The sequence below is a fragment of the Convolutriloba macropyga genome, chromosome 4 (assembly GCF_964194025.1).
Source record: "Convolutriloba macropyga chromosome 4, txConMacr16.3, whole genome shotgun sequence".
NCBI classification, from domain to species: domain Eukaryota; kingdom Metazoa; phylum Xenacoelomorpha; order Acoela; family Convolutidae; genus Convolutriloba; species Convolutriloba macropyga.
The window spans coordinates 82,634,729-82,648,846 of record NC_134471.1 but is presented as its reverse complement, the minus strand read 5'-3'; the positions used below and the strand labels follow the sequence as shown (position 1 = coordinate 82,648,846).

Below are 14,118 nucleotides of genomic sequence, written 5' to 3'. Positions count from 1 at the left end.
GCCCGATATCAGTCTACCGCGGTCTTTCCGTACCCGATATCAGTCCACCACTGTCTTTTCATACCCGATATCAGTCGACCGCTGTCTTTCCATACCCGATATCAATCCACCACTGTCTTTCCATGCCCGATATCAGCCGACCTCTGTCGTTCCATACCTGATATCAGTCGACCACTGTCTTTCCATACCCGATATCAGTCAACCACTGTCTTTCCATACCCGATATCAGCCAACCACAGTCTTTCCATATCCAATATCAGTCCATCCCTGTCTATCCATACCCGATATCAGTCCACCACTGTCTTTCCATACCCGATATCAGTCCACCACTGTCCTTCCATACCCTATATCAGTCGAACACTGTCTTTCCATACCCGGTATCAGTCAACCACTGTCTTTCCATACCCGATATCAGTCGACCACTGTCTTTCCATACCCGATATCCGTCGACCACTGTCTTTCCTTACCCGATATCAGTCAACCACTGTCTTTTCATACCCGATATCAGTCAACCACTGTCTTTCCATACCCGATATCAGTCCACCGCGGTCTTTCCGTACCCAATATCAGTCCACCACTGTCTTTCCATACCCGATATCAGTCGACCACTGTCTTTCCATACCCGATATCAGTCAACCATTGTCTTTCCACACCCGATATCAGTCAACCACTGTCTTTCCATATCATATCCGATATCAGTCCACCCCTGTCTTTCCATACCCGATATCGGTCCGCCACTGTCTTTCCATACCCGATATCAGTCCACCACTGTCTCTCCATACCCGATATCAGTCGACCACTGTCTTTCCATACCCGATATCAATCCACCACTGTCTTTCCATACCCGATATCAGCCGACCTCTGTCTTTCCATACCTGATATCAGTCGACCACTGTCTTTCCATACCCGATATCAGTCAACCACTGTCTTTCCATACCCGATATCAGACAACCACAGTCTTTCCATACCCAATATCAGTCGAACACTGTCTTTCCATACCCGGTATCAGTCAACCACTGTCTTTCCATACCCGATATCAGTCGACCACTGTCTTTCCATACCCGATATCAGTCGACCACTGTCTTTCCTTACCCGATATCAGTCAACCACTGTCTTTTTCATACCCGATATCAGTCAACCACTGTCTTTCCATACCCGATATCAGTCCACCGCGGTCTTTCCGTACCCAATATCAGTCCACCACTGTCTTTCCTTACCCGATATCAGTCGACCACTGTCTTTCCATACCCGATATCAGTCAACCATTGTCTTTCCACTTCCGATATCAGTCAACCACTGTCTTTCCATATCATATCCGATATCAGTCCACCCCTGTCTTTCCATACCCGATATCGGTCCGCCACTGTCTTTCCATACCCGATATCAGTCCACCACTGTCTTTCCATACCCGATATCAGTCGACCACTGTCTTTCCATACCCGATATCAGTCAACCACTGTCTTTCCATACCCGATATCAGTCGACCACTGTCTTTCCATACCCGATATCAGTCAACGCGGTCTTTCCGTACCCGATATCAGTCCCCCATTGTCTTTCCATACCCTATATTAGTCGACCACTGTCTTTCCATACCCGATATCAGTCCACCACTGTCTTTCTATACCCAAAATCAATCAACCACTGTCTTTCCGTACCCGCTATCAGTCAACCACTGTCTTTCCATACCCGATATCAGCCCAACACAGTCTTTCCATACCTGATATCAGTCCACCACTGTCTTTCCATACCCGATATCAGTCGACCACTGTCTTTCCTTACCCGATATCAGTCAACCACTGTCTTTTTCATACCCGATATCAGTCAACCACTGTCTTTCCGTACCCAATATCAGTCCACCACTGTCTTTCCATACCCGACATCAGTCAACCACTGTCTTTCCATACCCGATATCAGTCAACCATTGTCTTTCCACACCCGATATCAGTCAACCACTGTCTTTCCATATCATATCCGATCTCAGTCCACCTCTGTCTTTCCATACCCGATATCGGTCCACCACTGTCTTTCCATACCCGATATCAGTCCACCACTGTCTTTCCATACCCGACATCAGTCGACCACTGTCTTTCCATACCCGATATCAGTCAACCACTGTCTTTCCATACCCGATATCAGTCGACCACTGTCTTTCCATACCCGATATCAGTCAACGCGGTCTTTCCGTACCCGATATCAGTCCCCAATTGTCTTTCCATACCCGATATCAGTCGACCACTGTCTTTCCATACCCGATATCAGTCCACCACTGTCTTTCTATACCCAAAATCAATCAACCACTGTCTTTCCGTACCCGCTATCAGTCAACCACTGTCGTTCCATACCCGATATCAGTCGACCACTGTCTTTCCATACCCGATATCAGTCCACCATTGTCTTTCCACACCCGATATCAGTCGACCATTGTCTTTCCATACCCGATATCATTCAACCACTGTCTTTCCGTGCCTGATATCAGTCGACCACTGTCTTTCCATGTCCGATATCAGTCCACCACTGTCTTTCCTTACCCAATATCAGTCGACCACTGTCTTTCCATACCCGATATCAGTCAACCACTGTCTTTCTATACCCGATATCAGTCGACCACTGTCTTTCCATACCCGATATCAGTCAAGGCGGTCTTTCCGTACCCGATATCAGTCCACCATTGTCTTTCCATAACCGATATCTTTCGACCACTGTCTTTCCATACCCAATATCAGTCCACCACTGTCTTTCTATACCAGATATAAATCAACCACTGTCTTTCCGTACCCGATATCAGTCAACCACTGTCTTTCCATACCCGATCTCAGTCAACCACTGTCTTTCCATACCCAATATCAGTCAACCACTGTCGTTCCATACCCGATATCAGTCGACCACTGTCTTTCCATACCCGATACCAGTCAACCATTGTCTTTCCACACCCGATATCAGTCAACCACTGTCTTTCCATATCATATCCGATATCAGTCCACCCCTGTCTTTCCATACCAGATATCGGTCCACCACTGTCTTTCCATACCCGATATCAGTCCACCACTGTCTTTCCATACCCGATATCAATCGACCACTGTCTTTCCATACCCGATATCAGTCAACCACTGTCTTTCCATACCCGATATCAGTCGACCACTGTCTTTCATACACGATATCAGTCAACGCGGTCTTTCCGTACCCGATCTCAGTCCCCCATTGTCTTTCCATACACGATATCAGTCGACCACTGTCTTTCCATACCCGATATCAGTCCACCACTGTCTTTCTATACCCAAAATCAATCAACCACTGCCTTTCCGTACCCGCTATCAGTCAACCACTGTCTTTCCATACCCGATATCAGTCGACCACTGTCTTTCCATACCCAATATCAGTCAACCACTGTCGTTCCATACCCGATATCAGTCGACAACTGTCTTTCCATACCCGATATCAGTCCACCACTGTCTTTCCACACCCGATATCAGTCGACCATTGTCTTTCCATACCCGATATCATTCAACCACTGTCTTTCCGTGCCTGATATCAGTCGACCACTGTCTTTCCATATCCGATATCAGTCCACCACTGTCTTTCCATACCCGATATCAGTCCGCCACTGTCTATCCATACCCGATATCAGTCCACCACTGTCTATCCATACCCGATATCAGTCGACCACTGTCTTTCCATACCCCATATCAGTCCACCACTGTCTTTCGATGCCCGATATCAGTCCACCACTGTCTTTCCATACCTGATATCAGATCACCACTGTCTTTCCATACCCGATTTCAGTCGACCACTGTCTTTCCTTACCCGATATCCGTCAACCACTGTCTTTCCATACCCGATTTCAGTCGACCACTGTCTTTCCATACCCGATTCCAGTCAACCATTGTCTTTCCACACCCGATATCAGTCAACCACTGTCTTTCCATATCATATCCGATATCAGTCCACCCCTGTCTTTCCATACCAGATATCGGTCCACCAATGTCTTTCCATACCCGATATCAGTCCACCACTGTCTTTCCATACCCGATATCAGTCGACCACTGTCTTTCCATACCCGATATCAGTCAACCACTGTCTTTCCATACCCGATATCAGTCGACCATTGTCTTTCCATACCCGATATCAGTCAACGAGGTCTTTCCGTACCCGATATCAGTCCACCATTGTCTTTCCATAACCGATATCATTCGACCATTGTCTATCCATACCCGATATCATTCCACCACTGTCTTTCCATACCCCATATCAGTCCACCACTGTCTTTCCGTACCCGATATCAGTCTACCACTGTCTTTCCACACCCGATATCAGTCGACCATTGTCTTTCCATACCCGATATCATTCAACCACTGTCTTTCCGTGCCTGATATCAGTCGACCACTGTCTTTCCATGTCCGATATCAGTCCACCACTGTCTTTCCATACCCGATATCAGTCCACCATTGTCTATCCACACCCGATATCAGTCCATCACTGTCTTTCCATACCCCATATCAGTCCACCACTGTCTTTGGATACCCGATTTCAGTCCACCACTGTCTTTCCATACCTGATATCAGTTCACCACCGTCTTTCCATACCCGATATCAGTCGACCACTGTCTTTCCTTACCCGATATCCGTCAACCACTGTCTTTCCATACCCGATATCAGTCAACCACTGTCTTTCCATACCCAATATCAGTGGACCACTGTCTTTCCATACCCGATATGAGTCAACCACGGTCTGTTCATAAGTCGACCTCTCAACTGGGGGTGAGGGGAGTGTTATCTGAATAAAGCACCACCACTAAAATTAAACAGTCTATTCGAAAGTTATGGTCTGAAGTTTTACGTTTGTAACTTCAAAAGGACGTGAAAAGAGATCAACTCAATATTTGACAGTGTTAGGGTTTTTGAGCAGTTTGAAAAATGAGACAAGTGCAAGCAAAGAACGCAGACAACATAATCCGTCAGAACAAGTTGGCAAATAAAAAATTCTCATATCAACTCATTCAAAAAGGGATCATTTTTCATGAGAAAAAACTGACTTTAAGTTCGAGCTTAACCGATTTCGACCTTCATAAACACAGAAAAAAATTGCGAAATGCTAACCATTTGACTGTATTTCTCAGCAAGAAATCAGCTGGGAACAAACTAAAATTAATTGTCACCGAGAACATGAAACTCAGTTAATAACGACATTAGAAAGCAATGACCATTTTCTATAGTTTTCCGACCTAAGACTTTTGAACACTGTCATTCTCAGCCGGCTAAAAGACAGTAAAAATCGCGAAAAATAAACTGAAAATATTTTAGAAGACAAACTTTATAATTCAGGTCAAAGTGTTTAACCCCTTAACCAACCGATTAGAATCGATTATATATGGATTACATAGGAGCCCGGTTTTGAAAATCTTTTTCTTGGATCATAGTTTCAGATTACATTGAAGTATTCTGCTTAGTTGTTTCTACTGCGCCCTATTCTGATTGTGATAATGCTATCTCACTCTTTGTTAGTCTGAACGATAATCAGCATCATAATTGTGGATGCTTGAAAATTTTCTCAGGTTTATTTCTCTCTTTCGCATCAGAAGTGCCAAAAATTCTAAAGTGATATTTTGAATCTTGTAAAACCTCTAAGCAGAATATCCCACAGAGCTGAACAATCGGCTGAGAGCGGTTTAGTTGGTTGCTTTTCCTTACAAAAGTAACAACCGATGCACTTACTAGCATAATATTATAAAGCAGGGGTTTTAATACTAAAACACTAACACTATTATCAATTAGTTTTCGGAAGAAACAAAAAAACGAGCTTTTCCAGTTGCCCCAAAATTATTCACACATCTACACCCCTATCCCTACCCAACACTACTAAGCTGTTTCGGAGGATATTTTGTAGTCTTTTTACTTAACATTCCTGTCCCCCAGCCACACTTAACACCCACCAATAAGCTCACATAGGAGGAAACTAACATAATAGACCACCTAGATCCGGTCATCAAGTTTATAAACAGCATATTGAAGCCAGGGCTACTTTATTTCATTGTAGTAAGTTATGAAAAACATTTTCATTCTTTCTTTAGGTTTCATGGATATTTAACAGCTTAACGCGTTCATTTCGAGACAAAATGTACATTGGCTCGACAAAATACAGTTGGCAAACTCGCTTTTTTTCCGCACACATGTATTAAGGCCAGAAACGTAAGCGAGCGTGAAAATGCCTGACACGCTCGAAATTTGAAATTGGGTATTGGTAGATTTGGCATTTTACAGTGTACGCAAAATAGCGACAAGTGTAATTCATTCTAAATCTTTAATATCGTCGCTCGTCCTGAGACCTTCGGGGGATAAGTCGCCAATTTTCGCATTGCTATTGTTGTTGAATTGCGCATAAAGGGATTGGACGAAAATAGTGCACATACATAATATCGCCCAACTGTTGATAACCCAGCGTTGGGCGATATCAACACATTTGTTGTCAGAAGTAATTGCTTACTTCAAAATTTACTTTTAAGCAGATTAAAACATTGTTCCAAAATGTTGAACTTTGGTGAACTTGTACGACAGCTAGAAAATATTATTTATTAGCTGCATTGCCAAAACCTGCTGATATGCACATATCCCAGGTCGAGGATTCAGCCCTCGACCCGGGATATGTGAATTAAAGATGCTTCATTTCAGCAAATATGAGAGTAGATTCTATCGGAGAGACAATTTCACAAGAAACTCATGCCTTTCCTTATATCTCTCTGCAAATTATCTATCTTGCGCTCAAATTTTGTTCCAGCTCAATTTTTAAGCGTAGTCTTTTTAGACGAGTTCGAGCTAAAACCCAGCCCTAATTTTGGGTTGAGATTCTAAAAACATTGAGTCGAGTTCAATTCTTTTGTAAACTTTTGGGTCGAGCTAAAGTCTTTTGTTGAAAATCTCTGTCGAGCTAATGTCCAGGGTGTCTTAAAGTCCAGGTAAAGTCTTTTCATAGCACAATTGTGTCGAGTAAGATCTTTTCATAGTACAATTTGAGCATTGTCTTTTCATAAGTCTGTACCTAAACCTGGTTGGAAACTGACGGCAATTTGGTTGATGATGTTCGTTTTGTCGCTGATCTCGACAATTTCTGCTAAGATGCGAGAAATCAACAAAATGTTTCCAACTTTGACTGTTACTACAACCCAGGTACCCATACAGTGACAAATACTGTCGTATTGTTGCTGTGTTGCTGCTAGGTATATTTTTAATTTCGTAGTCATACAAGCAAGAATTACATTATACTACATGTTCTGTCCAGAAACTACCTACAGCCTTGTACCTAAAGCTACGGCCAAAACGGATGTGCACATGAAAATATATCATCAAGTCTGAAAGTCAAACAATCCAAAACATAATTGTTGTTTTCAAAATAAGGGAGAAAAATGCATGAACCTCTGCTGTTAAATTTGGTAACTATAGATAACTCTAGAAATTTAGAAAACAGGGAAAATTTTTATAAAGTGAAAATAATAGTTGTTGAAAAGATGAGCCAGACCATTAGAGGAAAAATTTTTAAATTATCAATTAATGAATCGGTTTTCCCATGTTTTAAGTATACCCGGTTATCTCTTAATTTAATTTTCCAGCTGCGTGTAGGGTTGGGTAGGCGCACGTAATGATAAGGGTACTCTCCTGATTCAAGGTTTTCAAAAGTTTCGAATTTTGTCTTAAAAAATAGCCCAAAAGTTAAAGTTGTTAAATCTTTATCTGCAAATTGTATCAATTATTCGAGAGAATTGACCATCAATTAGTACTAAAAATAATCCTCGTCGCTCAGCGATTCGTTCTCATATTCAATATTTTTCGCTTGCTTTAAGTTTCTCGCTGTAAAATGAGACCATGTGCGTTTAAATTTCTCAATTTCTTGTCAATAAAGGTGAGCTGAAAAAGCAAACATCGTTTTCTCTCCAAAGAAAAGTTTATTATATAAGAAACAGCAAATAATTCGACGATTTAAGGATTAAAACTGCAGGAACGTTAAAAAATTTCCCCTAATATAATCTAATCTGTTTTATCATTTTTATTATATCCTAAACTATATAATATTTCTCTAATCTATTTTTAATAACTTAATAATCTTTTCCCCTTGTCTATTTTTGTACTCAATTCTAGACTTCAACTATGTTCTAAAAACCATATGAAGTTCGAATAGACTAAAAAGTAGACATTAAAAATCCATTTTCAATTTTGTTCACACTATCAAGGACGTTGGACATTTCTTCCATGGGAAAATCCAAAATGTAAAATTCATTCTCCTCTCATCATGTATGACTTATGGACTGTAAAATCTTTCATTGTTTAACAGTCAAAGAATTAACATTTTAATTAACCCTTAAGAGTGAATTTTTACTTGAAAAATTGTTTCACCTAAAACTTTTTAACTTCTCAGTGATCCATACATTGTCTGAGAGACCCTAAGGTATTCAAGTGTTCTTCAAGGATACCTGGCGATAAATTACTGTTCAAACTCAACTTGTATTAGTTTTGTTGGGAAAATGTTCACAAACTCAGATATAATATCGTATCGTTTTTTTTCTTTTTTTTGTCTGTTGCTAGTGTTTTCTTGGCGTGCAGTGGTTTCATTGTTTGGTTTCTTCTTTTGTCTTTTCCTTATATAATTTGACAATTAAATCAATTTTGTTCGCATCAATTTCTTGGTAAGGCCACCCAAAAGAAGTTGCACAAAAACTTCATTTTTGTTACTAATTATATTTCCTTTTTCACAAAGAGTTGTTGATACGTTTTGTGAAGATTTTTGGCTGTTCAATCAACTAATCATTTCTTAAATTTTCCTTCAAAATATCTCTAATTTTATCAGAGTTGATTGCGGAGGCATCTGTTTTTGTTTTTTTTTTAGATTTACTTTTCGTTCAAGTTTTTCAGTTCGTACAAGCCCGGCTTTCTGACTGTCAATTTCTAATTCCAACAGCGATGTTCTTCTTTTTGCAAGATTTTAAGGTGATTGTTTGCATAAGTAATTGTATATATGACACATATTTAAGTGAAGAAGGAAATAAGAAACGTGAAAATAACCCGAAACAACAAAATTTTTGCTAAGCTGAGAGTTATTTTTCTGAGAAATGAAAAATTTCAAAAAGCGTCAGCATTGATGAAATAAGTTGCGTCAGATTTTTTAGGAGGTGCAACTATGTCTATTTTTCTACAACCAATATCGATCGGCAAAAATTGACTGGACAAAAGAAATCAAATGTAGCATAAAAAGGCAAAAAGGCTTCTGATGGCTAAAACAAAAATGTCAGAATTAGTTTGAGGAAAAGTTTGCATGTTTAGGAGAAGATAACGAACTGGGTGATGTTTGGTGGACCACTTTTGGCTCATTCTCGGAGGACTAGAAAACACTTCAAGACAACTATCAGGGCCTACATCTAAATCTGCTTTCTCTTAATGCTTTGAAATGCTAGGCACTCTGTGCTAGGCACATTTATACTCTCAATCTGCAGATTACAATGTTTGCTAAAATTTACAATTTGTGGTGCCCAGTTTTCTTATCTTTTCCGTTTGTTCCCCTAAAACAAACCCCAGTATCTTATGCACATTCAGTCACAGAGCTCTGGCCGCATAGCATAGTAAATCATTATTTAAAAAATTGGCACGTGTATTTGTTCCCCAGTCGCGATCAGATAGAAAACATGGACCACACGGGGGCGTCTTAATAGCACACCGAAACACCCTATCATGCAAGATGGTGGTTTTGCGAACAAATTCAGATTTCATTTGTTGTTGCTTATACATTTTCAAGGAGGTTACAATCGTTATTATCACCATTTATAATCCCCCAGCTGACAGCAAATATAGAATCAGTGCAGGTTTGTTCTGCAAAACCATTCAAGAGATTGTCAGAGATGTCCAAGAATATCAAAGGTCGATTGAATCCTTTACTTTCTTTTTGAATGGTGATATTAACTTCACTCACACAGATTGGCTTACTTTAAGTAGTAATTGTTCATACGAAAAAGCAGTTTTGAACGAATTCAAAAAACTAAATATGTCATCACTGCAATCTCATGCAAGCTCGCTGGACATTTTTCTGAGTAACAATGCTAATTTGTGTAGCGAAATATTAGAGTAGAAATCGTTCTCAGATCACAAGTATTTGTTAGCTGAAATTTCGATTGAATATGCTGAGCAAGAACCCTTGCCTAAAATGAAAGGTTTAAATATTGGCAAAGCTAATTGGAACGAATTTACGATCAATTTTAATTTTCCAATGTCTTCATTTGACTCAGTTCATTATATTGTCGACTCATTTTACAATAAATTAGAAGTAGCGTCTTCTATTGCAATTCCACTCAAAACATCTAGAAGAACGAATGCACCTTTTTACATGTCCTCTAACAGTATCCATTTAGAAAATAAACTCAGAACAGCTTTGAAAAATACACAAAACGCAGAGAAAATTTCACGACTTAGAGAAGAATTATCCATTTCTCTAAAAAATGACAAGAAAAATTTCGTTGAAAAAAGCAAGGTCTGGTCAACAAACGATGCATATAAATTGATGAGACAAATAACAAAACAACCAGCTCTTCCAGAGAAAATGGTGTAAATGGAAAAAGAAGTCTTTGGGTACAAGAGCATTGCAGATTGTTTTAACAATAATTTCGCTTCTGTTTTTGTTCAAGACGATACTGAAGTTGTTATTCCATTTAATCAAAGTCCAGAAATATTTCTTGATGACATTCAGTTTAGCAAAGCGGCTATGAGCGAGGAAGTCAAAAACATACGTAGTGGTGCTAACTCTTCTGATGGAATCAACCCAAAATTTCTGAAATCTGCTTTACCGTAGATTTCGAATCAACTTTTGTTTATCTTCAGTTGCTGTGTTAGCAAATGTGAGTTTCCCAGTTTGTGGAAAAAAGTGCATGTACGACCCCATTTCAAAAGTGGTAGCAAATTAGATATCAAAAACTACCGACCGATTGCCATGCTTAGCTCCTTGTCACTACTATTTGAGCGTATGGTGTATAAACAGTTCTCAATCTTTCTGCAACAAAAGCTTTGCGTAGAGCAACATGGTTTTAGGAAAAATCGTTCAACCGTCACTCAATTGCTTGTCTACTTCAACAGGTTGTATGAGTTATTTGAAGCCAACAAAATGCCAATGACAGTGTATCTAGACATAGCAAAAGCCTTTGACACCATCAATTATAACATCATACTTGTAAAATTATGTCGAATGGGATTTGATAGTGCTTTCTTGAGGTTTTTTGCGTCATATTTAACAGATCGACAACAGAGAGTTGTAATATCTTGCGGAAAACCGGACTTTCGACCGATCACCAGCGGTGGGCCTCAGGGGTCAATTTTCACTGTGTTTCTTTTTTCCGTTTATATAAATGACCTACCCGAATTAATTGTCAATGAGTGCTTTTTATACGCGGATGACACAAAAATCGTCAGCACTGTAGACAATAAAATGCAGCTGGAAAAAAATATTGAAAATGCTATTGTGTGGAGCAAGGAGAATCGGTTAAACTTCAATTTCGATAAATTTAAAAACGTGCAATTTTCCTTACGTAAATATCAAAACAAGCAAATTTTGCGTCTTCCCAGCCATAGAAACATCTCACAGGAAATACACTTCAGAGACCTGGGCATATATTTTTCCGAAAATTTGTCATGGGATTATCATTTAAGTTTTGTTCTACGAAAAGCCAATCAGAAGCTTATCTAAAGAGATCAATTCCAAGTGAAACAAAATTGTCAGTTAAATGCAACCTAGTCAAAACTTACATAAAATCAATCTTGTTTTATGGATCGAATGTTTGGTATGCCAGTAAAACTATCGTCAGGCAAATGGTAAGGCTTCAGAGAAAAAGTTTAAAAAGGATACAATCAATCAGTCATTTTACTGATAAAGATTACAATGATTGTCTTCGATCAGTAAATTTACTTCCGATCACATATCAACTTGTCTTTTTGGATCTCGTAGTTTTGAACAGAATTTTGACAAGAAAACTTCCACTTGAGGCAGAGCAATTTTGGCAAATAAGGAATGGGCATCCGAAAACACGATCAAACGAGAAAATATTTTTATACTCAAACGAATGTAGTTGCCAGCGTTGCCGATCAAATTTTTTCCAACGAGTTACAAACTTCAACGATTCGATGTCACTGGCGCGTGATTTTCCCAACTATAACCCATATTCAAGTCCTCACAAATTCAAAAAAGAAGTCAAAGAATATCTATTTGATTTAGCTAAGAAGAATTTTAATTACAAATTGTACCCATATGGATGAACAGTGTTTGAGGGAAACCAAATTCAAGCCCCGTTAGGGACGTACTAAGCGTGGTGCAACCAAGTTTAGTTAAATTCATTATTATTATTATTATTATTATTATTATTATTATTATTATTATTATTATTATTATAATCAACAGTTGGGTTATTGTGTTTGTGTGTTTTGTTTGTTTGTATGTGTGTATGAGTAGCTCTGTAAGTATGAGTGTTCTTTTTTGTGACTTTAGTCCGTATATGACACTTCAAGCCGTGACCGAAATTAAAATTTTCTACAAAAAAAACTATTTTATTATCACCTGTTCACTTCTTAATTGTTATGCACAAGACAATTATTCTCAACTTCATAATTTGTTTTTTGTTGTAGAGAAATTGCGCAGAGGACAACCGGTGTTTGATTTTGGTATCTAATTTGAGTGTTTTTTCAGTGTTTTTTTACCCTCCCAATGAATTTATTTGTTGTCATATTGCAACTTGCTATTTGAAAAATTAGCACGTGCCCTTGTTGGGACGGGGAGTGCGGGAGAGAGAAACAGAAGAGATTCTCAAACGAATCATATTAATTTTTTTGAAGCTAAAATGAATGTGCAGTAAGTTTATTGGAATGGTAATTCACACGCGGAGTTTAATTTAGATGAAAAAAAAAGTTTGAACCAGGCATTAGATCAGCAAACAGACCTTAGGCGAGAAAACATGCCGTTGTTACTAAAAATAAGCAGTCGCTTTATTCTAGCCGTAAACGTCGAAAGCCCTCTTTATTCTTTCGTCGGTTTTGTCCGTTGTTTTTTCCTGATTTAACATAGGAGAGATTCGGTATCATGGTTTGACCATTTTTTTTTCGTTTGAAAACGACGATACCGAAACTTTCTTTTGTTTATAACTGACGATCCCAAACAAAAAAGAACATTGTTAATTTCCTCTTGTACACATATGTATAAAAAGCAAATGGTAAAAGAGGCAATGTAAAGTTAAGAATATAACTTTACGTTCAAACCTCTCTTACGTTCAAAACTAACAATACCGATTAAACCAAATGTACCTAAATTTTCTTGCAAACTTTTTTGCCGTTTTTGTTTGGTCTCCTGAACTAAAGAAGAGCTGTTTCTAATCTGCAGGAAGTCATATTTTGCACAATTGATTTTGTGGTCAGCAAATAAGCCTTGCTATTGAAAGTTTGGATGACAAGTGAGAGGCATAACTAAAAAGAAAGAGAGAAATCTCCAATTGCGGTGTGGGAAGACAAATAGGATCATAAAAAAATAAGGATGAAATTTGAATAATAGCTTTTTTGCACTGTTACCGGATTAACAGAGGGTTATATCATATCGAAATATGAACAAATTTCAAAATGTAAAAATTTGTTTGCTTTCTGTTAGGGAAATGGAGTGATGCGAATATCGATGTAGCACACACTAACACATACCTAAATTCTCAGCCGCCGTCATAAAAAATTATTTTTGTTTGACCTTTACAAAGTTGCAAAAATTAGCGTTAGAGTCTTCCATCCGTTGCGAAAAATTGCACCCAACGATGTACCCAACAGGTGCAACAAATTTTGCAAACTTTGAGAAGTTAGAGAAATCGTTATTTAATGTAAAACATACTTAAAAGAGTTTTCGATTTCCCATATACCCCCCACCTTGGGGCAAAAACGGACAGCTCTAGTTGGTAATGAGGTTTTTTCGAGTTACGAATACCCACGTCGATTGCCACGACCCCATTTAAATCCATGTAGGGGTGCGAGTTATTCAAACATACATAGACATGGAGTTTTTTAACGATAAAAAATCACCAAGTATTAACGGTCCAATCAAATTTGGCCACCTAGACGCTGTTAATTCTTTATC

At 38.8% G+C, this 14,118-nt stretch overlaps 1 protein-coding gene across 2 annotated transcripts in view; it reads left to right on the top strand.

The window, feature by feature from the left end:
• Positions 1-9,511, top strand: part of LOC142338720 (uncharacterized) — a 284,910-nt gene extending 275,399 nt beyond the window's left edge. For both annotated transcript variants that reach the window (XM_075388607.1, XM_075388606.1), the window contains one exon: positions 9,303-9,511. In XM_075388607.1, the coding sequence (XP_075244722.1) occupies positions 9,303-9,312 (10 nt within the window). In that variant the 3' untranslated portion in view covers positions 9,313-9,511. The remainder of the gene's footprint in view (positions 1-9,302) is intronic.
• The last annotated feature ends 4,607 nt before the right edge of the window (positions 9,512-14,118 follow it).